The sequence below is a fragment of the Artibeus jamaicensis genome, unplaced genomic scaffold, assembly GCF_021234435.1.
Source record: "Artibeus jamaicensis isolate MK-2021 breed Jamaican fruit bat unplaced genomic scaffold, CSHL_Jam_final contig_793, whole genome shotgun sequence".
Lineage (NCBI taxonomy): Eukaryota > Metazoa > Chordata > Mammalia > Chiroptera > Phyllostomidae > Artibeus > Artibeus jamaicensis.
Window position 1 is genome coordinate 9,888,949 of NW_026521975.1, and position 25,867 is coordinate 9,914,815.

The window sequence follows — 25,867 nt, forward strand, 5'->3', positions numbered from 1 at the left end:
CCAGGGCTAGGAGCACAGGGGATCCAAACAGCCCAGCGGTGAAACTCGGCCCCCACCCAAGCCGAGGCTCCAGCAAGGAGCGCCAGCGAGAAGACCAACGCCAGTGTGGTCATCCCAGGTATCCAGTCTGGGTGGGCTGGTGCGCCCTAGGGGCGTGGACACTGCAAGACACGCCCCAGACACACTTAAAGTAGCTGCGAGCCCATGCAGGCAGGAAGGAGGGAGAAAGCTCCAGCTGCTGCTGACCCAGACGTAGACCCAACCTGCACGCACTCAGCCCGCTCCAGACAGCACCATGCGGGGCCTGAGCGTGGCTCTGTGGCTCCTCGTAGCCCTGCGCACGGGTGAGGCCCCTCCGCCTGGCAGTGGGAGCAGGACCCGGGGCGGGGGGTCTGGAGCTGGGAACTGTGTCCGGACCACGGGTCTCGCGGATGAGGACGACAGAGGGAACTAGCACTGACCCGAACACACTGGGGTGTCTGGAGAGCTCAGTGGAGGAAGTGGCCTTGAGCTGGGCCTCGAAAAAGCGGACCTTCTGACGCCCCAAGGAGAGGCTCCGCCAAAGGCGTGGGGGGCGGGAGGGGGCCTGGGAATGTCGGGAGGACGTCGGAGGCTGCACGCCCCTGATGAGCATGGACGGCAGAGGAGGGTTTAGAGGCCAGAGCCCCTACTTCTCCGCAGTCACCTCGGGGAGGGAGATGGGAGGAGTCCAGGGGGTGAGAGGAGGGGCGAGACGCCTCCCCGGGGACAGCTCCGGGGCGCCTGCGGGGCGCAGGGGTGGAGAAGCGGGCGCAGGTGCCCTCCACCCCCGCCCCCGCCACGCGCTCCCGCGCCGCCACCTCCCAGGGTAGTCGGGGTCCGGACTAGGAGACTGGCGCCGGGCCTCAGGTAGCTGTTTGCAGGGCTCGAGGGCCCGAGCTCGGCGGTTGCCCGGCCTGCCGGCGTGCGGTCCCGGAGCGCCACGGGGAGGGCCGGCCCCCGTTCCGGGAGCTGCCGGACCCTTGGAGTGGGCGCGCCGGGAGAGTGGGACCTGGTCCCTAGGGGGCGGGAACCGGCCCCAAAGCCTCGCAGGGAACACAGGCCCCCCCGGCGGTCCTGGCTGGGCGGGGTGAGTGCGGGAGGCGCGCCGGGCCCGGGCCGGGAGCGAACTCGGCCGCGGCTTCCCGAGCAGGAAGAGGGGCCTGAGCAGAAGGCCGCTGAGGACTGTTTGTCCTGGCTCAACACAGGTTTATTTACAGCGCGGAAGGTGGGTTTTCTCATTTGCTTTTCCTAAAGACGGAACAGGCGCAGAGAGGTCAAGTAAGTTCCCTTGAAGTCACCTGTTAGAGGAGCACTAACTCGAAGCTGACTCAGCCTCCCTCTGTCGTCGGTCCTGGCACTGTGCCCCCTGAGGGGCTGTGCAAGGGGCATAATCACAGACGCTCCAAGAGGGTGCAAGGCTCCTCAAGGGCAGCTCTACCACTCCCCTGGCTCTTGTCTCAGTTCATGAAGGGCCCAGGGACACTGCTTAGTGAGGAACCCAGTCCAGCACCTTCTTGGAGAACACAGAGGTGTCAAGAGAGGTGGGAACTAGCGAGGTGCTTCCCAGTGGCGAGGCTGTGCTGCGGCTGAGGACCAAGTCACGAAGAGCCGCCGGAGCCATCCTCCTCAGTGGGGGCTGCGGGCGCCCTCGGGGAGCTGGGCCTCACTGCACCCTACCCCCAGCACTCGGCGGGGCGGAGGTGCGGTGGTGCACCACCTCAGACCCGGAGCAGCAGAAATGCAGCGACATGAGCCAGGCCTTCCAGAGAGCCGGGATCCAGCCCTCCCTCCTGTGCATCCAGGGCACCTCAGCTGACCACTGCGTCCAGCTCATCACGGTGAGTCCTCGCCCTTCCGCTCTGGCACCTCCACAGGCCAGACAAGAGGGCTCTGACTCAGGAGGGAGCACACAACAGCCTCATTCACTGGGAAAAGCAGCAATGTCCCCGCCCCCCCCCCCCCCCCCCCCCCGCCAGGGTTGGGCGATAGGATCTGAGTTTCCCAGGCAACAAGGGCCAGCTTGTTTCCTGCGCAGGCCCAGGCCAGGCACTGGGAGGCCCCAGGGTGGGCGCCTGCTCAGATGGGCGCCGGTGGGGAAAGGTACCTGAGAGGCGGAGTGTTTCTTCCACAAGGTCCTTGCCATACTGGCGACACTGCTCACCCCACTGAGGGAGCCCAGACAGCATAGTCCTCCGTGACCCACGGTGGAGTCACTCTCTGTGCCGTGGAGTTTTCCAGAACAGGGCTTGTGTCGATTCTGGAGTGGAAGGACCAGAGGCCAGCAGTCTTGGGTGGGTGAGTCAGGAGTGGGAAAGCAGTTCCGAGTGGCAGCAGAGCCGCGCACCTGGCACCGCCAATACTCAGAGGCAGGACTTCAGTAGCAGGACAAGGTGTGACGGGAAGCCTCAGGGGCAGACACAGAGGGACCTGAGCTTTCACTTCAGCTCAGACTTTGGGACGTCCCAAGGCCTAATCCAGTCCTGGTCCCCTGCGGGCCAAGGCCTTGGGTCAGGCTCCACTGTGAAGGCGGAGACCAATTGTATTGGGCTGTAATTCTATTCATGGACTCCGTAACACGTTGATAGTATACTGCCATTTGTGTTTTAAAGTAAAAAGGAAAAATTTGAAGAGGGCATGCATTTATGGGACTCAGTCTGCATCTTAGAGAGAAAACCCAAGAAGCAGGGCAGCCAGGAGCTGGGAAACCAGAGTGAGGAAGCCTCACTTTGCACGACACACCATTTTGTACTATCTGGCTTTTTTTTCCCTGTACATCTACTATACGTCCTATAAAATTAATATTTTTCAAATAACTAATTAGAAAAACAAGGTGAGCCCCTGGGCCTGGTAAAGGGGGAGACTCCTACGCTCTGGGCGGGGAGGGGCCTGCAAGGCTGAGCCAGGACACGGCTCCTAGGCCAGACCAAGAGGACCAGTGTGGGCCTCTGTGTCTTTTCAAGGGGCCCTAAGGGGGTGTCCCTGAGTGTCTCCCTGAGTTAGGTAGGAGGGGCGGGGAGGGGCGAGGTGGGGCTGAATCACTTGTTCCCAGCAGGCTGGGGAAGCTGAAGCCATCACTTTGGACGGAGGAGCCATTTACGAGGCAGGGAAGGAGCACGGCCTGAAGCCCGTGGTGGGTGAAGTGTATGATCAAGGTCAGAGGGCCAAGCGGGAGGAGGGGTGGGAGGAAAGGGGAAGTCGCTCTGCAGTGTGTCCTTGCTGGGCCTGGCCCAGCCATGAAGCCCTGGAGCTGGTCAGCAGCCGTCTCCCCAGAGCAGTCCTAGAGTCCTGGCCACACTAACTTTCAAAGGCCCTACATCTCTCTTGACACACCCGCCCTTTCCCCAGGAGTGAGGGTGCCGGAGGCAGAGGCTGATCCATACCTGTTTTTCCTCACGGGGGTCCCAGCAGACCCCAGGTTTTCACCCTCAAACTCTTGCCGAGGGGCTGCCCCAGGCCTGGTGTAGTGTTGGGCGTGATGGCCCGGAGTAAACCTCAGTAATGCCTGGCCACCGCGCACGTGAGGGGCCACCTGTCAGAAGCAGCAAGAGCGGTAATGGGGACGGGACAGAGGTGGTGACCAGGAACTGCAGAGCCGACACACCAAACACAAGTCCCAGCCCTGCCCCTTCCTGGGACTTCCTGTGACCTTGGACAACCTTTATTTCCTTGACTATAAAATGGGGACAGTGATCCCTGCCGATGTGTGAACACCTGACGTGGGCTATGGGTTGGAAACATGAGCTCCTTCGCCCCTGGACCTTCACCTCACACCAGACATGCCGCAGCCTCAGGCGCCCTTCGTACCTCTCCCATTTGTCCAGTGCCTGGCTTCTGTCACAATCAGATCCGTTGTCACCTCCAAGGGCTCCCCTGGGCCTTCCCACCCCTGCAAAGGTCCTCTCTTTCCTGCTTCCCAGAGCACCGATTCACTCTGCTAAGGTTCCGTCCCCTTGTGTCTTGTGTTCTTTGTTCTCACCATAGTGAGTCCCCTGAGGAGGCCCTGGTCCTCATCTTTGGTACCCAGCACAGGGTCTCTCTTGGTTGCTTGTTGAATTAGTGACTGTCAGATGACATAAGACACAGTCCAGCCCTGTAAACCAGCCAGTCTTTTCACTCAACAGCCAGAAACAATCCTGCCTCTCAGGCCCCAAATGTAGATCTTCCCCTTTAATTAATGCAACACACTTATTAAGCACCTACTACATGCCAGTCATGAGCATAGAGTAGTAAGCAACAGAAGCCAGTTTCTGCCCCTCAAAGAGCAGGTGTCAGAAAGTAAACAATGGATGGGAGACCATTAAAACAGAGCAGACAGGAGGGCTCATCCGGGGAGGTGACATTAAGTGGAGCCCAGACAAGAGTCCCAGGTAAGAAAGAGCTTAGTGTGTTCAAGGGACTAAAAGGAAAGGCACAGTGGGCCAATCAGAGGATGGGACCGGATGAGACTACTTGCTTAGGTTGCCAAGGGCCAGACTCAGGTGTACAAAACATAACACTGGTTTTGTTTTCTAGAACTCAACTTCAGTCTGACCCTGGGCACCTGCCACCACGGGGCAGTTGTGCATGCGCACCCACACTCCAGTGTCAGTGATGGGACATCAGTCCCCATAGACGAGTCACTTCTGTCTTGTCTGAATGGCCCCTTCTCGGCCACGTTTGGCCCGGGGGAATCTTTTGCAAGGCTGTAGACTCCTGCCCACCCACCTGCACCCCAGTTAGGGTCTTGAGTGATGGGAGACCACAATGTTCTGTCCACCTGTCACCTACCTACCTACCTCTCCTTCCCACTCAGCACTAGTAAGTCCCTTTTTCTAATCTGAGGGAAGCCACCACCCTGCTCTCCCTGTTCCTCCCAACCACTGCCCTTCCCGTAACCACGATACCATTCCCTCAACCTTTCCCACCTCTCCAACCTCTCCACAGGGAGAACTTTTGGAAAACAAAAGTTACCGGCCACTTCTGCTGTTGGTCCAGATACAGAGCCCCCCTGACATTCACAGATGTCGACCAACTAAGTGCCAGCTAACTTGGGAAGGAAAGGCAAAAATTAACTAATGAAATAATATCTCAATATCTACCAAACCAGGCTGCAGGAGGGCGGGATCTGTGATTAGACAGGTGGCTCACACTCAGTTGCTCCCTCAGGAACTAGAACACCACGTACTCACACACCTGTACCTCCACACACACGTGCATCCACACACAGGGTCGTGTGTGCGTGCACACGCACCCTTCTCCCACAGCCTTCCTGGTCAGGGTCCCAGCCTTTCTTGTGGCTTCTCCCTCGCCATCCTCGCTCCTCTCCTCCTTCTAGATGTTGGTACCTCCTATTACGCTGTAGCTGTGGTCAAGAGGAGCTCTAACCTGACCATCAACACCCTGAAGGGCATGAAGTCCTGCCACACGGGCATCAACAGGACAGTGGGCTGGAACGTGCCCGTGGGCTACCTGGTGGAGAGCGGCAGGCTCTCCGTGATGGGCTGTGACGTGCTGCGAGGTGAGGGCTCCTGGAGGGCAGACGCTCCTCTGCAACATCTCCGGGTTTCCCATCTCCTTGCCTCATCCCTTCCCTTTCCCTCACAGGACAGCCTTCCTCCTGGCTCACCTCCTTCTTGCACCTTCTGTAAAGAATGGCACAGTCCCAGCTCTGCCCGGGCCTCCCAGACACCTAACAGTGGTATCACTCCCGCCTGCCCTTAATGCCGGTTGCCACCATTTTAATTTCTGCTTGGGGATTCTTTCAGGGCAGCCGACTCTCACTCAGTCCTCACCCTGAAAAACGGGGCCCAGCCCATGTTGGGACATTGTGAATTGCAGCTCTCACTGGTGGACACCTGGTGCAAGTTGCTATTTACAGAAATGTGCCCTCAACTTTACAGATTCAGAAACCCTATTTCTTCAGGACCCAAGCAGGCTGCAGACTTGTACCCAGAAAGCTTACACATGGCTAATCAGAGACTTGCTGCTCCCTGACTGACTCGTTTGAAGTGCAGACAGAAAATTCTCCTCGGGAAGGGGGTGCAGAGTGATCAGAACAGGGTGGCTGAGAATGAAACGCATGAGGGGAGTCAGGTGAAGACCCGAGGGTCTCAGCTGAGAGCCCAGAGCCCTCATTCTGGCAGCCTGGGCTGACACCCTGCTTCTCATGCTTTGGGCTTCTTTTCTTGGTCACCTACTGGCCACCCAGTTGTGTCAATCTCCAGAGTGGACACTACAGCCATGAGGTGGCCCCTGACACATGACCACTATACCCTCAAACTGTTCTCCTGGATCACACCACCCCCCAAGTAGAGTTTGGGGGGCCCTCAAATCCCTTGTCCACAAGAGTGCTGACTCCTGGTTCGCTCCACAGCTGACGAGTGCTTCTGGGGGTGGGTAACGGAGGGGGGAAGGATTTTGCAGAAGACACAATGGTCTTTTAAAGCCCTGACGTGGCTGTCAGGTAGATGATCTGCCCTCAGACAGATCACCTCCTGGAACTTCAGTTTCCTCATCTTGTAAAATGGAAGTTAACTTCAGTGCAGTGAGGTCGGGGGGACCAAGATAGTTCACCCGCCATCTTTGCACAGTGCTTCACACACTGCATGACTCAGGGCACGGGCTCACCTCAGGGAGCTGTGGTTACTACGAGTTCAACTTCCATACCTCTTAGCGGGCACCTCACAGTTGTGCATACACATGCATGTACATACATGCCCAAACACATGGGGCACCCATGCCCATGCATGTATGCACTGCCCCCACATGGGCCCAGCCACTCTGTAAACCAGCACGCCCCCAGAATGCCTGGAATCCATGTCCTCACAGTTGCCGGCCAGGTATGTGTGGTTTATCGGTCACTTGACACATTTATTAAATGTCTTCTTCCCTGGGAGGATACAAAACAAGATCAAGAAAGGGCACGCACCCTGAAAGAGCTCAGTCTAGCTGGGAGGTGAGCACGAGGTGACTGGCACCCCGCTCACCCCGCGCAGCCCTGGGACGTTCTCAGCACAGGGTAAATATTTGTCAAGAGGGTGGAAACCGGCCCGGAAACCGTGCGGAGCTGACCTCTTCACTCATAACACCTCCTTCTGCTCCACTTTCCTCCCCTTCTTGTTGTGAGATGCACTGTCTATCAAGTTAATCATACTCATTAAGCAATAATTTATTTCTTTCCCTGCTTTCACTGATTGCTCACCCATACCGACGTTGAGATGAAACCCTCAACGAGAACAGCCTATAGTTGTGCTGTTCAGCCTTTGGGGGTGAACGGTTTACTTCCTGAGCCATTTCTGAATAACAACGATCACTCCCCAGGGCCCACACTTGTGTGGCCTCGGTTTGGGAATCACTGATTGGAACCAGGTTCCCAGTTTTGCTCCAACTGCAGCCTGAAGGCCCAGCCCCATCCCTGGGGCGCCTGGCCCTCCACTCCCGCCTGAGTGGCCTGAGCCGTCTCTAGTGGACGGGGCAAGGGGTCCGACCCTGCAGGACAGCTGGCTCACCCCCTCTTCCTCCTTCCCACAGCTGTCAGCGAGTATTTTGGGGGCAGCTGTGTCCCCGGAGCAGGAGAGACCAGTTACTCCAAGTCCCTGTGTCGCCTCTGCCGGGGCAACGCGGCTGGGGAGGGGGTATGTGACAAGAGCCCCCTGGAGAGATACTTCGACTACAGCGGGGCCTTCCGGTGAGAGGGGCCTGGGCGGGGCTGGCGCTCCGTGGGCGGAGTCAGGGGCCAGGCCCTGCGGCCCCAAGAGCTGGGGAAAAACACCTGGGCAGGGAGGGCCCTGGGGTGGGGGTGGGGGGGTACAGCGTCCGCAGCATCTCATCAAAGTGGCCTTTCCACAGTTCGTGTGTTCTGGTTGATTTAAAAACATCAAGCCGCAGACTGGATTTGCTCATAAGTCAACATGTTTGGTATATTTAGAGAGGTGAGGACTCAGAGAGGAAAAAAATGACAAAACAGCCTTTGGGCGCTCCCATGTCCCCATTCTGGTGACTCAGGGCGGTGGGGGTGGGGGAGTGTGTCGGGGACCCTTTGGTTCAGACTGGCAGTCCAGAGGAGCCCGCTGTGGATACGAAAGAGAGGCTTTCGCTGCTGGGCTGCAGGCCCATGGGTCTCTAAGGGAGGCCTGGGTGCCCCTACCCCCCCCCCACCCCGCAGCAGGAATGGACGCCTGCTGAGCCCTTCGCACCGGCCCAGCCTCCGTGTTTCCCCTGGAAGCAGGGAAGTCTGCTAGCGCCCACGCTCCAGTCTGGGTTCTGGGTAAAATGCAGTTTTTAGCACAAAGAGAAAAACAGGTCTCTGTCCTCTAAGCCAGAGACTGTTGCGTACCCCACCTCCCTGGTGTCGTCCCCCGGTCCAGCCCCTGATCATTTGTGGCTGTGGAGACCCAGGCAGCGCCTTTGCCCATAGCCCCTGACCTGCCTCCCCCACTGGGCAGTGCCATATAGAGGATACTTCAAGTCCTCGACCCTTCCTCTCAGGGCTCTTGTTATGGCATAAGAAGGTCTACTCCTGCCCCCTGCCTTGGGTCAGAGTCAGCTTCAAACCCCCTGAGCGTTAGGGCTGCAGCCGCCGCTAAGAGCAGCTACCACAGGAGCTCCTGCTCCTTCCAGGCCCCGCTGTACAGGATCCACACAGGCGACAAAGGATCTCTCCCCACGGGAGCCACTTTCTCATCCCCACTTCACAGGTGATGAGGCTAGGAAGGCCCCACAACGTGGCAAAGCCACTAGGAGAGCTGGCACACCAGACGGTGTGCCTGGGAAACCCACGCCCACCATGACCACCCCTCAGTCCAGGCTGGGCCTCCAGAGAGGTGGAGGGTGGGCAGGGGCTCTGGGGCTCAGGGGGCGCAGCCCCACCCCAGGCTCACAGGACTCTCCCCTGCAGGTGCCTGGCAGAAGGGGCAGGGGACGTGGCCTTTGTGAAGCACAGCACTGTGCTGGAGAACACTGACGGTGAGTGAGCAGGGACCACTTGCTGGGCCCAGGGTGGCCTCAGCGGTGGAGTTCAAAGGGGGCCGTGGGGGCAGCTCTGACCTGCCCCGATTTGTCTATGGCATTGGGTTCTGTTTCCATTCGAAGACTGGGTTCCGCTTTTCCAAAAAAGTTTGCAAATCTCTGCACTACTGCTCACCTACCATCCCTTCCTGGCATTTTCCTCTTATCTGAAGAAGCTGCCCCTTTATCTCTGGACCAGCTGTTATGTGTTGACCCAGTATATCATTGTCATTTAATTTTTTTTTAATTTTGAAATAACTAAGCTTTAGAAAAGTTGGAAGAGTAATTCAAAGAACTCCCCTTTATTCTTTCCAGGATACTGACTTTCAGCATTTGCCACAGTGACTTGCCCTTTGTCTGTGTGTGTGTGTGTGTTTTGTTTTGTTTTGTTTTTAATATTTATTTATCTTTAGAGGGGAAGGAGAGAGGGAGAGAAACATCAATGTGTGGTTGCCTCTAGTGCGTCCCCTGCTGGGACCTGGCCTGCAACCCAGGCATGTGCCCTGACTGGGAATTGAACCACGATCCTCTGGTTCTCAGACCTGCACTCAATCCACTGAGCTATACCAGCCAGGGCTGTATGTGTGTTCTTTCTGAGCCCTTGTGGACGCCTGCCCACACCCCTTTGATAACTTGGTGTGTGTCCCTAAGACCCGGGTGTGAACTTACCCCCAGTACAGTTGTCACACTCGTGAAATGTGGCACTGACACAAGACTGTCATCTACAGTCCATATGTTAGATACATTAATTGTCCAAATTCTGTCCTTTGTAGTAATTTTTTAGAGGCCAGAACCTCATGTAAGATCGCACCTGGTATCCAGTTATTAGGTCTTTTTAGTTTTCTTCAACTTTGAACAGTTTTTCAATTTTTTAAATTCTTTTGTTTGTTTTTTTGAAGAGTCAGGCCAGTGATTTTATAGAATGACCCCTAATTTTGATTAGCCCGAGGATCACTTATTTTTTTAATTGAGGGGTAACTGACATACAGCAGAAATTCATCCTTTTTGAAATACAGTTCTATGAGTGTTGCCAAAAACCAGCAGTTGGGTAACTACCACCACAGTCGAGACAGCGATTGTGGGAGACCCTTCACCCCGAAATTCCTTAGTCAGCCCTACCCCTGCCCCACCTCTATAGTCTTGCGGTGCCAGCGTGTCTGATCATTGTCCATTTTTAAAAATCATTGTCTGTTTTGTTAATCTTTGCCATTTAATCATGTAGTCTGACATTCGTGAAGACAAACAATATGAGCCAAATTTGAGAAAGAAAAACAAAGTGACCTGGAAAAGGAGGCGGCCCACAGGGTGTCTCCAGTGCAGGGCGATCCCAAGAAAACAGGCAGCAGGGACTTGGGCCCCAACGTGAGTCATGAAGAGGAGAATTTGGAACTTTGAGAAGGAATAGGGGTGCATTTGGTAAAAATTAGCTCTTTTAAAATGTTGATGGTATTCAAAGGAAATCTAAGGAAGTAATTTTTAATGATTTCTTTAGAGTTTGGCTACAACTTTGTGAGGTAGACAAAGCAATTCTATCATGCCTATCTTTTCATTAACTTTATTGTGGTGACATTGGTTAATAAAGTTTATGTAATTTTAAAGGTGCGATTCTGTGATACGTCATCAGTATATCACATTATGTGCCCACCACCCAAAGTCTAGGCTGCTTCTGTCACCATCTAGCTGACCCTTTACCCTCTTCATTCTCCCCACACCCCCTCCCCCTCTGGTACTCACCCTCCCACTGTCGGTGTCTGTCAGGTTTGTTTGTTTGTCTGTCTGTTGCTTTCTGTTTTATATCCCACATATGAGTGAAATCATATGGTTCTTGTCCTTTTCCATCTGGCTTATTTCACTTACCATGACATTCTCAAGGTCCACCCACAAATGGCAGCGTTTCATCTTTTTTATGGCTGAGTAGTCTTCCGTGGCACCTACGTGTCACCTCTCTACCCAAGTCCCTATTGGAGGACACTTTGGTTGTTTCCAGGTCTTAGCTGCTGTCAATAATGCTGCAATGAACATAGAGTTTTCATGATCCTGCGAATTATCTTTTTCCCTCCTATTTCCTCATTTTTTTAATTAGTGTTCTTAATTTTCCTATTTGTTGTCAATACTTTTTCAAGTAAATCTTGTTTTCTATTATAAGTGAGTTTTACGGAAAGTTTCCAATAATGTGGAAAATTAGTTTGAAATGACAAATGAAAAAAGGAGGATGCCAGGTTGCCTATTGAGTATGTGCTTAACTTTATTTAAAATGAATAGAAATCCCTGGCTGGCGTAGCTCAGTGGATTGAGCACAGGCCTGAGGACAAAAGCATCGCGGTTCGATTCCCAGTCAGGGCACATACCTGGGTTGCAGGCCAGTTCCCAATGGGGGATGCACAAGAGGCAACCGTACATTGATATTTCTCTCCCTCTCTCCTTCCCTTCCCCTCTAAAGATAAATAAATAAAATCTTTTTAAAAATAAAATAAAATGAATAGGAAATTTAACCATATTTAAAATGATTAGAATAGAAAAAAGGGCTTGGAGGAAATATACCAAAATATGGATAGGTGGGTTAACACTGCATTACCATGTGGGTGAAGCTTTGCAGAGTTCTCCTTTTCTCTGCGGGACCCAGTTCCGGGTGGGCTCTGTCAGCGTTTGTCCCCACTGCCCTCTGGTCCGAGCCAGATTTCATGCCGGTGGGCGGCAATGACCTCCTCGAACATTTCTCTCTCTCTCAGCTTAAGCTTCTCTTCTTCTCTTACTTTTCTTATCTTTAACAAACAGTTTTGTTTGTATGTGTTGCATTATCTCCTCAAATCCATTTTATTAGTAGAACTTGTTGAGAGATACAGAGTTGAAGAAAATAGACACAGTTAATCAAGACACCTGGCCTCGTACGGCCACCAAACTCCCCTCCACTCTGAGTGCGGGCCCCGCCTCCCGGTGAGATTCCGGAAGAGCGTCCTTCTCACCGTGGGTCTGGGCCCATGACACTCCAACTTCCCCCAGGCTCCCTCTCATGAGCCATCCCTGACACCCTCCTAACACACCCCAGTTCCACCAGACAGATTTGGCTCACAAGAGGCTTCCCAATTTCCCAGGAAACACCCTGCCCTCCTGGGGCCAGGCGCTGCTGTCGCAGGACTTCAAACTGCTGTGCCCCGATGGCAGCCAGGCTGACGTCACTGAATGGAGACGGTGTCACCTGGCCCAGGTGCCCGCTCATGCTGTGGTGGTCCGCGCTGACACGGACGGAGGCCTCATTTTCCAGCTGCTCAGTGAAGGCCAGGTGAGTTCAGGCACCCACACAGCTTCTCGAGTGGCACTGGGCCTTCGTGTTTTTCACCAGGGTGGGAGTTCAGGGCCAGAGCCGTCCCGAAGCTGGGCTGGCTGGACCAGGAGGGGCAGGACCCAGGACCCTCCCCTGGGACCCACCCCAGCTAGGGACCCTGGCCTCTGTGCTGGATGGCTCATGTGAGCAAATAAACAAAATGACAAAACCAGTAAATGTCCAAGGACACCATCAGTGAGACGTGGTGAATGATGTCTTGCTGGAGCCATTGCTTACGAGAGCAGCGAGCACTGACTGACTGCTGGCACACGGCTTCAGTTCTGCCCCATGGCTTGGTCTCAGTACCATCCCACACCCAGGCCAGGAGTCCTGGGTCCAGTCAGCTGACATGACAAGGCAGGATGCCCCCGGAGGAGCGCGGGGGGTGGAGCCGGGCCTGGCCCGCAGTGGGCATCTGCCCTGAGGGCACAGGAAGAAGGAAGTGGTGGCAGGAAGGGATCCGCCCCCGCAGCACCTCACCAGCCCCCTGCCCTTACCCTTTGACACACAGCGTCTGTTCAGCCATGAGAACAGGAGTTTCCAGATGTTCAGCTCTGAGGCCTATGGCCAGAAGAACCTGCTATTCAAAGATGCCACGTCTGAGCTGGTGCCCATCGCCACACAGACCTACGAGGCATGGCTGGGCCCTGAGTACCTGCGTGCCATGAAGGGTTTCCTCTGTGACTCGAACAGTAAGTCCACCTGTCTCTTCTGCCACCGGCTCCAGCCCAGCCTGGCTGCAAGGATGGCAGGTTTCCTGGAGAGAGGGTAGGGGCGGTGGGGGTAGGGGGGACACCACTCCAGGAGGGGAACCTGTTGCTCTCACTGCCCTGCCTGCAGGGGTTTGGGGGGAAGGCATCTCCAAAACTGGGAGGCCTGCTGTTCTCCGAAGCCCCTCCTCCCTCAGGGGGTGGGGTCCAGGCCATCACGTCTGACTGGGGAAGGCTCTCCTCACCCCCCACACTGAAGTCGCTGAGTCCTGTCACTCTCCCTGCACACCCCCTGCTCCTCCGCCCGCCCGCGGCCACAGCCCCGGCTCAGGCGTGTCTCCCCTGGACCACCGCAGTAGGGCTTCCTGCCTCCGGCCCCCCCTTCACCTACCACGGGGAGGTGCTGTGCCACTGAGCTGGACCCACGGCAGCCGTGGCCTCCCGCAAGCCTCCTCACAGCCCCGAGAAAGAGGAAGAGTCATCTCATTTTCCAATGAGGACACAAGACCAGATCGCTAAATAAATGATCCCTTATTGCTAACGAGGGAAAGAGCCAGAATTTCCCTTGGGTCTGATTCCGAGTTCTGCCTGCTGAGGCCCCAGCCCCACAGGCCGTGCTCGGGCGGCCCCTGCGGCAGGCGAGTGTGCGGTGACCGTGCGCTCACACTCACGCAGGGCTGCCGCACTACCTGCACTGGTGTGTGCTGTCCACTCCTGAGATCCAGAAGTGTGGGGACATGGCTGTGGCCTTCAGCAGGCAGGGGCTCAGGCCGGAGATCCAGTGTGTGTCAGCCGAGTCCCCCCAGCACTGCATGGAACGCATCCAGGTGGGGGCCGTGACCGGCGGGGCAGAACGGGCCTGCGGAAAGCGGTGGCAGTGCCCGGATGGTCCCTCCCCATCTTCCCCTGACCCACCTGGTCTAGGGACACAGAACAGCCTGGGAGGGGAAGGCCTCCTGTGGCCACTCCACGGGGGAAGGGGAGGAGGAAGGACCCACAGGGACCTGCCACCCCACCCCAGGAACAGGGCAGAGGGGGGGCTGTTTACCCTGAGCAGGTGGCCAGGAGTGTGATGCTGGCCCCGCCCAGCCCCGCGGCCCTAGGTGAGCCCTTCCCCTTGCTGCACCTCAGTTTCCCCTTGTGCACCACAGGGGTGGGCCTGGGTCATCGTTTGTCACGTGTCCTGACGGCAGCCCACAGCCAGAGACACATTTCACATCAATCACTGTCTAGTCTGCAAAACTTTTCTTTCAGATACATATGTTTAAAAAATTCTTTCTATAGCTGGAGATATGAGGCAGAACAGTACTTCCTCTCACTAAGTAAGATGTATGCTGGTAGTTTCTGTTCTATTATATACTAGTCTTCGGGTTTGTTTTTGTTTTTTTTCAATTTTAAGGAAACAGAGACACATTGACTTGTTCCACTTATTCATATGTTCATTGGCTGATTCTTGTATGTGCCCTGACTGGGGATCAAACCCCCAACCTTGGTGTATCAGGACAATGCTCTAACCAACTAAGCAATCTGGCCAAGGGTAGTCTTATTTATTTTTTTTTTTTAACACTTGTCATGGCCCATCACATTGATTTGGCATCACTAACACAACTGCCACCTGCAGTTAAAGGCACTGGTCCTGGTCTCGGAGTTCCATTCAGCTCCGTTTTACTTCTCTGACTGGAGACAGAGGCCAGGGTTCCGTGGCAGCCCGAGGCCCTGAAGTCAGGGACGAGGTCTCACCATGGCGACAGGTGTCCCGTCAGCTTCTGGGTTCCTGGACTCCTCCCTCCTGTTCTTCAAGAGCAAGTAGGTGGGACCTGAGGTGAGAAGCATTTTTCAGACCAAAGCCTCTCAGGAGTGTCCACCCTGCCTCCTGAGGCGGGGCCTCATCCCTCACCCTGGAGCCTCCTTCTCAGGCCCTCAGACGGCTTTTCTTTTAAGACCCAGCCCGTTCACCCATTTGTGCACTCATTTGGCAAATGTCTCACAGCCGTGCTGTGTGCCAGCCCTCGGCCAGGTGCCGGGGATGCAGCGCGGTGCCCCAGGCCTCTGAAGGCCGGCGTCCACGGGGAGAGCCCACACGAGCCGGACGGCAGAGACCGTGCGAGGCTCTGCTCAGGAGACCCTCACAAGCAGGCGACCCTCTCCCGGTAACAGGACACCCTCAGAAAACATTTACTGAAAGTAGAACCAGACACCCGTGAACAGAAGTGCTGGCGAGGGTTGGTTTCAGGCCTCTGGCCCTCCAGGCACCCCTCTTGCCGGCACCAGTTCACAATGGGAGGAAAGGGCTGATGGGGCACGATGGGGTCACCAGGAGATGGGAGTCAGAGGTCAAAGTTGACCCCAAGAGACCTGGCCCTGATACCTCCATCCGCTCCCAACACCCAGAGCCACCCTGGAGCTCACCCCAGCCTGGCCACTCTCTCTGTCCCCCTGCAGGCTGGGCAAATTGACGCTGTGACCCTCAGGGGCGAAGACATCTACACAGCAGGGAAGACGTACGGCCTGGTTCCAGCGGCTGGGGAGCAGTACGCTCGTGAGTGCAGGGGACAGGCCGCTGGCTTTGGCGTTGAGGTGGTTGGTGTTTTTATATACATATGAACTTGCCCTTTAGGCTGTTTTCAAAAGCAGCGGCTCTCCCACGGTGCCTCTGTCCCCGGGCTGGCTGCCGTCTGTCACACGCAAGCCCCTCCTGCCCCAGGCCCCAGTGTTCCCGTTCAGTTACTGGAAACACGGCTGGAGTCAGTGAACCTGTAAATGGTCACAGTGTAAGCACTTCAGGCCTTACTGGCCACATACAGACTTTGCTACCCATTTTTTTAAACAACACTTTAAAAATATAAAAGCCATTCTTAGCTTGCAACCTGGGCCAGACAAAAGCAGGCTCACCCTGGACTAGTGGCCTCCTGGGCCTCGCGCCACTTGACCATGCAGCTCACAGAAGGTGGCCCACCTGCCTGCCGGTCAGCTCATGCACACCTTCCAGGGACCTGGCCCGAAGCCTCGCGGCGCCCGGTCCTCTTAAGTGGTGACCTCAGGTTCCTTCCACCTGGTTGTGAAAAAATGTGTCTGTGTCTCAGCTGTGCCTCCTCCTTTCTGCCGGGAGGTGAGAAAAACAGCACCTGGGTGTAAGAAAAGAGGGAAAGAAAGAAATCCCTCCCAGTGAGAAGGCTGGCGGGTGAGGGGGTGGGAGAAAGAACTCCAGCAGCAGAGCCAGAAGCTGCTTCTCGGCCATGGGGCCCACACAGCCACCAGCCCTCAGGCCTGGGCGCCTGCAGGACAGGGAGGGGCAGGGCCAGGGCCAGCCCTCTGGGGTGCACAGCAGCAGGAGGAAGGGGGTGAGGCAGGAAGGGACCCCTGAAAGGCGCCCCTGGCACTGAGATGGGGCCTCACTGGTGTCCCCTTCCCCAGCAGAGGACGGGAGCCACTCGTACTTCGTGGTGGCCGTGGTGAAGCGGAACAGCTCCTACGCCTTCACCCTGAACGAGCTGCGGGGCAAGCGCTCCTGCCACTCGGCCTTTGGCAGCCCTGCCGGCTGGGACATCCCTGTGGGCACCCTCGTGCGGAGGGGCTTCATCCAGCCCAAGGACTGCGACGTCCTCACAGGTGCCACTCTCCTTGGGAACGCAGACGCAGAAAATCTTCTTTGGGGTTGGCTGGGGCCAGGGACCCTCTCCCAACATGACCTCACAGAAGGCAGCCCCAGAGACTCCTCTCCCCCTCTGACGTGGCCCTTGCTCTTAGGAAGGGTGGGAAATATTCCTGGCCACCCCGGTGACAGGGGTGTCTGGTGGTTCTGTGGAAGCTGCCAGGGTGCCCTACCCACTTACTCACCCACAGTGGAACTGGCTCCAGTGGGCACGAGGAGTGGGGTGTGCACAGGTTCTAGACCAGCTGCATCACCTCTGGTCTTGGGGCTGCCCCACCCCCCAGCCTTGGGCATCTGGGGGACCTGTTGGAAAGCAGCTGTCCATCCGTATTAGTGCTGCAGACGTTCTGACCAAGCACCCACCACAAGCCGTCCGTGGGGCCCTCCCCATATGGTGAGTGGTACACATATGTGGTGAAAGGAAGGCAGGAGGAAGCTGGCAAGATCCTTGGACTGACTGCACACACACCTCGGTCCTGGCTGGCACCACCCACACAAGCACACAGAGGCGCTGGGATTGGCTGCCTCCACTCCCAGACAGCTGGACAGGGTCTCTGACTAGAACAAAATAACTTACGAGGTAGTGAGCTCCCCATCCCTGAGGGAGTTCCAGGGAAGACTCGGTGACCGCTTATCAGAGGTTATCCACGGGGTTCCTGTATCTAGACAACCTCTGTGTTCTCTCATCCCTCTGATTCCCACGGGAGGAGATTTGCCGCTCTGAGCTGGGTGGTCAGTGGAGCGCACGGGTGGTCTTGAGCCAGAAGGCTGGGCAGGGTGGGCAGACCTGTGGGGAAGCAGCCCTCCCATCTCCTTCCTGGCTGCCCTTTCTGCACCAGCCTCTTAACACAGCTCTTTCCCTGCACTCCAGCGGTGAGCGACTTCTTCAACTCCAGTTGCGTGCCCGTGAACAACCCCAAGTACTACCCCTCTTCGCTGTGTGCACTGTGTGTGGGGGACAAGCAGGGCCGCCACAAGTGTGTGGGCAACAGCCAGGAGAGGTACTTTGGCTACAGCGGCGCCTTCAGGTACTCTGGCAGGCCTGGCAGGGAGGCCTGGGGCTGGCACGGCGTCTGGGACACTGCTGACACCTGCTTTGGCCTCTTGTGTGGCAGGTGCCTGGTTGAGAATGCAGGGGATGTCGCCTTTGTCAAGCACACAACCGTCTTTGACAACACAAATGGTACGTGAGGAGGACAGGGGCCTGAGCAAGGCCCGACCCCAGTGGGGAGGGGCCGTTCCCCACCCACAACACAGTCCAGGCCCCAGGCGTTGCTGGGTTTGGGGGCCAAGAAGCAACGGGAAAGACTGAATCTAGAAGCCTCTGACCCTTGGGGATCCTGGGGCCCCAAGAGCCTCACGGCAAGAGCAGACCTCTGGCCACACAGCCAGGACACAGGACAGTCTGCACTGGACTGCAGTCCAAACCCGCGCTCCACTGAAGTGGTAGAAACTCATTCCCAGTCAACATGGGGAGACGCCCTCTGGGATGCATATGTGGTACCAAGGTGTGTGGGAGGCGTGGCAGGGGCCTCTCTCCACAGGGCCATCCACTCGCGTCTGGTCTTCGGTCCGGAGCAGATCAATGCCACGTGCAAATACCCTCCTGCAGCCCCTCCGCAATGGCGGCCAGGCACAATCCCATTCATGTTGCTGCAGTTTTTCCTCCAACAGACCTTCCTGAACTCCCTCTGGGAAAAAGAGCTAAGAACTCTGTGCTCCGGGGCCCCCTGAGCCCATCCCTGGGGTCCTGTCAGGGGTCGGGGGCCCGTGGCAAACATCACTCCCCTCCCCTTTCTGCTCTCCCTCTGTCAGAGACTTTATTTTATTCATTCTGAAGACTGGAGGCTGTTCGCCTCCAACACTCATTGTTTGCCCGTTCTGTACACCCTGCCTACACCCAGGCTTTGAACCCCCTAACGCTTGAGGCACAGCCCTTTCAGAAAGGGCTGTCCTACCACGTCTCTGCCCAGGAAAAGGCCCACGTGGGAGATGGAGGTTGGTGAAGGAAAAGCAAACTCGCAGGGAAGAGCATCTGTTACTGTTTCAAATCTCAGACCCCACCCTGCCTATGAAGGCCACCAAAGACCCTGTGAGCTGGGAAGTGCCCCAGGCCATATTGCCACAGCCCCCCTCCCCTGCCACCCTCCCACCTGGAGCCCCTGGATCATCCCCCTCGGGAGGGAGCTGAGTGCTCCAGAGCCTGGGGGCCCTGTGTGGTCCCAGCCCCCTGCTGCCTTGGGTCAGGGAGGCCTCTCTGAACCACCCACAGTGAAACACCCACCTCCCAGGGTTGCTCAGTTCCCCATATTTTCGTCTCTACTCATGGGCCAACCCGAAGTTCCTTCTGGAGGACAGATACATGAAGACATAAAGATAATGTAACTCCCAAGGGCAGTGTGTCTGAGGAAGCCCTTGGATCAACCACCTACTTCAGAATCACTGGGGTGCTGGTTTAAAACTCCGGGTCCTGTGGAATGGTCTCTTAGGGGTTCACATGTGATGTTATACGCCATCTGGTTTGAAAAGCTCAGCTGTTAGGGGAGGAGGTGAACCTTTATTAACCCATCCCACACTCGGGCCTGAAACCTGTCACACACAAAGGGGGTTCTTTGCCCAGCAGTGGATAAGAGCCTCAGTTTCTTCACTCATACAGTGGCAGGTGATCATACCTGCCTTGTGATCATACCTGTCATGAGGACAGAGCAGTGCTTGTCAAAGCCTGTCACAGAGTAGGACTCCCAGCTCCCTCAGAACTGTAGCTCCCGCCCACACTCTGGACCTGGCTGGGCTCTCTCATCCCGGCAACAGAGCAGAGCGATCGGAGAGTGGAGAATTCTGGGGAGCTGGCCAGACACTGCCACCTCCTCTCCCCAGTCAAGGATCTTGGGGTCCCGGAGGAGAGCGTCCTCTCTCTCTTCCTCCCCCTCAGGCCACAGCTCGGAGCCATGGGCTGCTGCACTCAGGTCGGAGGACTATGAGCTGCTGTGTCCCAGTGGGGCCCGGGCCGAGGTGTTTCAGTTTGAAGACTGCAACCTGGCCCAGGTACCGTCCCGAGCCATCATGGTTCGGCCGGACACCAACACCTTTGCCGTGTATGGACTGCTGGACAAGGCCCAAGTGAGTCAGGGCAGGGGCTATGTCATTACGAGAGTAGATGACGGTTGGGGGGGGGCAAGCCCCGGGACCTGTCAGACTACCGGGATCGGACCCCCGGGGGAACCGAGGAGGCCTGGGGGAGACGGACAAATTCTGTGCTTTTTCACTTAGCCAAAAACAACCCTCCAACTACTCTCCCCTCCATTTTTTAAGATTTTCTTTATTTATTTCTAGAGAGGGGAAGGGAGGAAGAAAGAGGGGGAGAGAAGCATCAATGTGTGGTTGCCTCTCGGGTGCCCCCACCAGGGTCCTGCCTGGCTCTCTGCCTGCCTCTCTGGCCACTGCTCCCAGTCTCCTTTGCTGGTCCTTCCTCGTTCCCCAGGCCTGTGACCACCCAGGGTTCAGTCCTGACCCTCCTCTCTGCTGCACCTACACCCCTGTGGATCTCATCCAGTCCCACGCCGTCAGCTTGCATTCACGTACTAGCTCCTAAACGCCCATCTTCAGTCCTGCTGCCATCAACCCTTCAGTCTCTGACTTGCCTCTTTTTTTAAAGATTTTGTTTATTTATTTTAGAGAGGGGAAAGGAGAGGGAAACATCAATATGTGGTTGCTTCTTGCATGCCCCCTACTTGGGGGCCTGGCCTGCAACCCAGGCATGTGCCCCGACTGGGAATCGAACCAAAGACCCTTTGGTTCGCAGGCCATCGCTCAATCCACTGAGCCACACCAGCCAGGGCCAGACTTGCCTCTTTAACAACTGCCTGTTTGACATTTCAACTGGCATTCTACCGGGCATCTCACACTGAACAAGTCCAAGGTTGGACGTTCTTCTTCCCTTGGTCTTCCCCACTTTAGCCTCGGACTCCAGTCTTCTTCTCATGCTCTACATTCAGTCCATCAGCAAGTCCTATTAGCTGCACTTTCAAAATACATGTAGAACTTGAACCCAGGCTGTCTGACAGCAGGGTCCCTGAGTCCTAACCCACCCTCTCTTCCTCTCTCACCGTCCTTCCCCCTAAATTGCTGACCTGCGTGGGGGAAGTACCCTGTGCAGAGGTGCATTTTTCTGGGGAGAAAGCTGGTAACTTTCATTAGATCCTCAAGAGGATTCTTGAGCATCCCCCAAAAGATCAATAGCCACCCTGTTCCTTTCCACTGTGGTAGCTTCACCATATCTTATTCCAAATCCCATTGGATGACAGAGGTGGATGAGTTGTCTAGTCAGAGTCTTGGTGCCTGCAATCCCCTGCCCTTCGGTTCACTGTATGTAGACCAGTGACCAGCAGACAGCACCTGGGTGACCATTTGGGAGCCCAGATAAAAAGCAGGTCTGCCTGTGGTGCTTCCAGGACCTGTTTGGAGATGACCACAATAAGAATGGTTTCAAAATGTTCGACTCCTCTGACTATCATGGTCAAGATCTGCTTTTCAAGGATGCCACAGTCCGGGTGGAGCCTGTGGGGGAGAAAACCACGTACCTGGACTGGCTGGGCCCCGACTACGTGGCGGCCCTGGAAGGGATGCTGTCCCAGCAGTGCTCGGGTGCAGGTAGGGCCCGGCCACTGGGTGGGCGGCTGTGGAAGCCTGGACGGGCAGGTTCACCCCCTCCCAGAGGAGGAGCAGGCATCCTGCCAGTCTCGCCACATCCTTTTGAGTCTTTCCCCAGAGAACCTTGGGCGAGTGGAGGGAGCTCCAGGTCTTTCAAATGATCCAGATGAGGTGTCTCGGGAGGGTCTGAACAGGCGGCTGCAGAGAGTTACAGCAGAAACACTTGGCTGTGTAACCCAGAGAGACCTGGATCATGACTATAAATGCTAAAAATAATCTTCCAGAAAGGATGAGACAACTACATAAATATACATGTGGTATAATTTTAAAAGGAATGAATATGTAAAGAAAGCAGAGGAGAGAACATTTGTCATAGCTCAGAAAGAGGGAGCCTGGGTGAGCTGAGTTTACAGAAATGTGCTCAGAGCCTCATACCTGCGTTTGGGCCCTCAGCGGCCGCCCCCTGCAGGGCGCCCCCGCTCCTGCCGCTGCTCCCGCTGGCCCTCTCGGCCAGCCTCCTGCAGCCCTCCCTCTGAAGCAGCTCTGGGCGAGCCTCACCCTGCCTTGGAATGGAAACCTACTCGGAAATCTCTAGAAATACGGCTGTTCTCCTCGGTAAATCCAGCTGACACGGAAAATCATGTGATGGGAGAGGAAATGTGAGACACCGCGGAGCTCCTCAGAGCTGTGATCCCGGCACTGAAGCTTCTGCGATTGCTTCAAAGTGGAATAAAAATGATGTTAAAGAAAAGCCCCCTAACCCAGAGCTGGAGGTGAGCAGGTCTGTCTCGCTGGAATCCAGCCTCTGCCTCCCGGGCGCCACTTGTCACTTTGCCACCTGGGGGCGTTGGCCAGCCTCCCAGTCACGGCCCACCCACAGGCTGGCACTTCTTCCCTGCAAATCTGCAGGCTCCCACCACCTGGGGCCTCATCAGGCTTGGGTTTGGAAAAGGCCAGTTACCAAGGAAACAGGCTGAGCCTGGACTTCCCACGTGTCCCTCTCTGCTGGCGCCGCCCAGAGGGCCCCTCCCCTGCGGGTTCCCACTTCCCCTGTACAGACGGGATGCTTCAGCTCCCATCGGCCCCCACTCTGTCCGTCCTCCCTCCCGAGGACACTGCGTCTTTCCACAAAGGCATCCACTGGATGAGGCTACAGCCAGGCTCCCCAGAGAGGCCAAGCTGCTGGGCACACACAGCCCCTCATTCGTGTCTTCCGTGGCTTGGTGCGGCCCAGCCCACAGGACGCGGCCCAGCCCACAGGACGCCTGACTGTGCCGGGCTGGCGAGGGCCGGGAGGCCAGGGCAGGACCGTTGGGATGGAACGTTCAAGGGCTCCTTAGACAAAGGAAATGCTTCTTCATAAGAACTTTTAAGGGGTGTAGGGCTTGACACAGGGTTGGGAAGTCTAAAATTCTGCCTAAACGTCTGTCTGTTGCAGGGAGGGCAGGCCTCAGAACCAGACACGCTGTGGCCCTGCCATTCCGTGCATTCATCTGCCCCAGACCGTGTCCCCGGGTTAAGTCCAGTCAGTAGGAGTCCCCACTCCTGCATTTCCTCCTCTTAAGCTCCACGTTGCCCCTTTCCCTTACCCCCAGTGTGACGCCCACCACTCCTGTACATCTGGTGGCAGCAGGTGCCTCCAAACTGAAGGGCTCGGCCTCCAGGCTCTAAGCCCTGGAGCAGGAGGTGGCGGAGAGCTTGGGGCACTACGAGGACCTCTAAAGAGTTGGAAATGGAAGGATGCCGTTTTCTTTGTCGGAGGAGCCGGGTCAGGTGCTGAGGAGCTCCGTGTCCTCGCAGTGTGACCGGGGCATCTCCCGGCCCAGACCTGCGCCAAGTGGACCTGAGGTTCCCTCCAGAGGAAGGGTCCCTCCTCCCACCTGCTGTGAGAGTCAGTGGGAAGTGCTTGTAGAGGGTCCTCTCTCTACTCCAGGTATTGCCATGGTTGTCTCAGGAGCCAGAAGTTTCCAGAACTGCCAGATCTCACTCTGAAGTTTGCTCCTTGGAAAAAGCAAAGAGAGAGAAGAAACAGGAGCCAGCCACCCTCGTCAGCAAGCCAGGTGCTGCGTGGGCCTGGAGCTATTTACATCTCAGTGCGCAGGGGCCTCGGGGACACTGCCCCCCACCTGTGGGCGTTGGGACAGATCCCTTCCATCTCTCAGCAGCAAAGGAGGCCTCTGACCACATTCTGGCCATAGTCATACCTTCCTGGCAGGGCTCTTCGCCATTCTGGGGGGTGCCCTCACCCCCTGCGAGGGCTCGGCAGGAGCCAGCCTCTGCTATCCAGCTTTGTACCCTCTTCACTGAGGGGAGCGAATGAGTCTTCTCAGACCTGATGGTTGCATAATTTTTTTAAGAGAGATGTGTGCAGTGGGACGTGTACTTCAGCGTGGCCCCCCTGGGTTAGTACGCCACCTGGCGTGTGACACCTGCATTGTGAGCCACCCAAGGTGTCACCTGTGTGAGTGCTGTGTGACGTTTGGTTGTCAGCTAGCCACCACTGTGTTAGTGCTCATGAAACAAGTTGGCTGGGTTTTTTTTGTTGTTTTTTTTTTTTTCAATAAAGCCAAACAACCCTTCACCTGCTGAGGCTTGGATTCTGATAGAAACTTTCTGTTGCTGATTGGTTTTATCTTCATAGGTGGCCAGAGGCCGACCTGCCCCAGGTCACTCAGAATGGCATTTCCACTCAGGACCCTGTCCCCCGAGAACACAAGTCAGGGGCCAGTCAGGGCCCCCAGCCAGTGAGACCCCAACTCCCCTCCCCCATATGGACTGGTTCTCTGGCCCCCACAGGGGGGCCAGCGTCCTGGCTCATCCCACTGCCTCAACCCCTTCAGCCTCTTGGGTGTCTACTCCTCAGAGGAAGATGCAAACTTTTCCACTGCCCCTGCCCCGTGTCTCCAAAATAAGCTGCCCACACCTTTTCTTTGGCAAGTTAGCTGCTGACACACTGGAGTGGAGGAAGCGGATCAGATCCCCAACAGTCCTTGCAGTGGGAGCTCTCGGGCCCGTCCTGAAGTTGGACAGCCAGAGCCCTACTCTGGCTTGGGGAGTGGAGGTTCTCTATGCTCCCCTCTCTTATATCCCCCGACCTTCACTCTGTCCCCAGGGCAGCCTTCCTCCCTCACCGCAGACATCTTACAGAGCTGGGTCTTGCTCCCCACTGCACAGAGGCCATTTCCTGGGGGTTTGGCCCACTCATGGTGAAGCTGGGCAGCCTGGAGACCTGGTGGCAGAAGTTGGTGACAGTATCCCTACACTGGACCACACCACATGGCTCAGTTTCAGCCCATTACTCAGCTCTCCCCGTGCGGCCTCTCACTGCCTTGAAGCTTTGGGAGAGTTACCGAACATCCGGGCCCCATGGCCTCATCTAGAAATGAGCCGAGTATGCTCTGGCCGTTGTGACTCGGTTGGTTGGAGTGTTGTCCCATAAACTGACCTCACAGGTCTGATTCCTGGTCGGGTCATGCAGGAGAGGCACCATTCGATGTATCTCTCTCACATCGATGTTTCTCACCCTCCCTTCCCTTTCCTCTAAAATCAGTGAGCATGTCCTTGGTTGAGGCTCAGATTATACTACACATAAAACGCCATGCTTGATATATCACGGGTGCAAGAAAGGTGGTCTCTGTGACTTGCTATTTATTACTCCAGGAGATTGGTTTTGGGATGAAGTTTCAAATTTCTGAGAGATCAACTGATTGGCCCATTGTGGGTCAGGTGCCTCCTACGTGACCAGTCAGCTCAGGTCAGTGCCTTGTGGAAACTTGGCCACTGAGGCCCCAGAGAAAAAGGAAATGAAAGCATTGTGACCACCCCAACCAGTGGTTACCATGCATATTTTAGATGATATTTGGCATTCATTGAGCAAATACTTGTTGACCCTTACTGTTACTACCCCTGGCCCTGGGCAGGAGCGATCCTGGGCCTGGATTTTGTGCTTTAGAGCAGTGCTTTCCAGACCTCAGTATGCACACAAATCCCACAGACCTTGTTAGAATGCAAGTAGGTCTGGAGCATGGCGGACAGTCTGCAGCTCTGACCAGCTCCCAGGTGGTGCCCATGCTGTTGGTCCAGGGATCGCATTTTGGGAACTAGCCCTCCCCTGACCTGCCCCTGCCGAGCAGGAGGAGTCATGGGTAAAGGGATGAGTTTAGCCAGAGCCCATACCCCACCTTGTACACATGCCCCCGAAATTCTTTTTTAAAATACATTTTATTGATTACGCTATCACAATTGTCCCAATTTTCCCCCTTTGCTCTGCCAGCACTCCTAGTTCCTCCAGCAATCCACCCCTTAGTTCATGTCCATGGGTGATACATGTAAGTTCTCTGGCTTCTCCTTTTCCTATGCTGTACTTCACATCAGCCTGTCTATTCTGTACCTGCCTATTTGTGGTCCTTAATCTCTGCACCTTTCCCCCCATTCTCCCCTTTCCCTCTCCCAACTGATAGCCCTCCAAGTGATCTCCATATCTACAGTTCTTTTCCAGTTCTGTTTGTTTATTTAGGGTTTTTTTAA

The 25,867-nt window shown here is 56.0% G+C and overlaps 1 protein-coding gene across 8 annotated transcripts; it reads left to right on the top strand.

Annotated features, from left to right (window-relative positions):
* Nucleotides 1–206: 206 nt before the first annotated feature.
* MELTF (melanotransferrin) lies at nt 207–23,908 on the top strand. Of its 8 annotated transcripts, XM_037147437.2 has the most exons (16): nt 207–344; nt 1,705–1,859; nt 3,074–3,173; nt 5,336–5,518; nt 7,531–7,687; nt 8,897–8,964; nt 12,099–12,286; nt 12,840–13,020; nt 13,714–13,865; nt 15,481–15,577; nt 16,453–16,647; nt 17,562–17,718; nt 17,806–17,873; nt 19,623–19,810; nt 21,142–21,340; nt 21,794–23,908. In XM_037147437.2, the coding sequence occupies exons 1-16, from the start codon at nt 296–298 to the stop codon at nt 21,874–21,876; spliced, it is 2,220 nt and encodes a 739-aa protein (XP_037003332.2). In that variant the 5' UTR covers nt 207–295; the 3' UTR covers nt 21,877–23,908. The 8 variants fall into 8 exon arrangements, with proteins under 8 accessions (XP_037003332.2, XP_053528880.1, XP_053528881.1 ...); XM_053672905.1 differs by having other exon boundaries at nt 21,142–21,882; XM_053672906.1 differs by having other exon boundaries at nt 16,456–16,647; nt 21,142–21,882.
* The last annotated feature ends 1,959 nt before the right edge of the window (nt 23,909–25,867 follow it).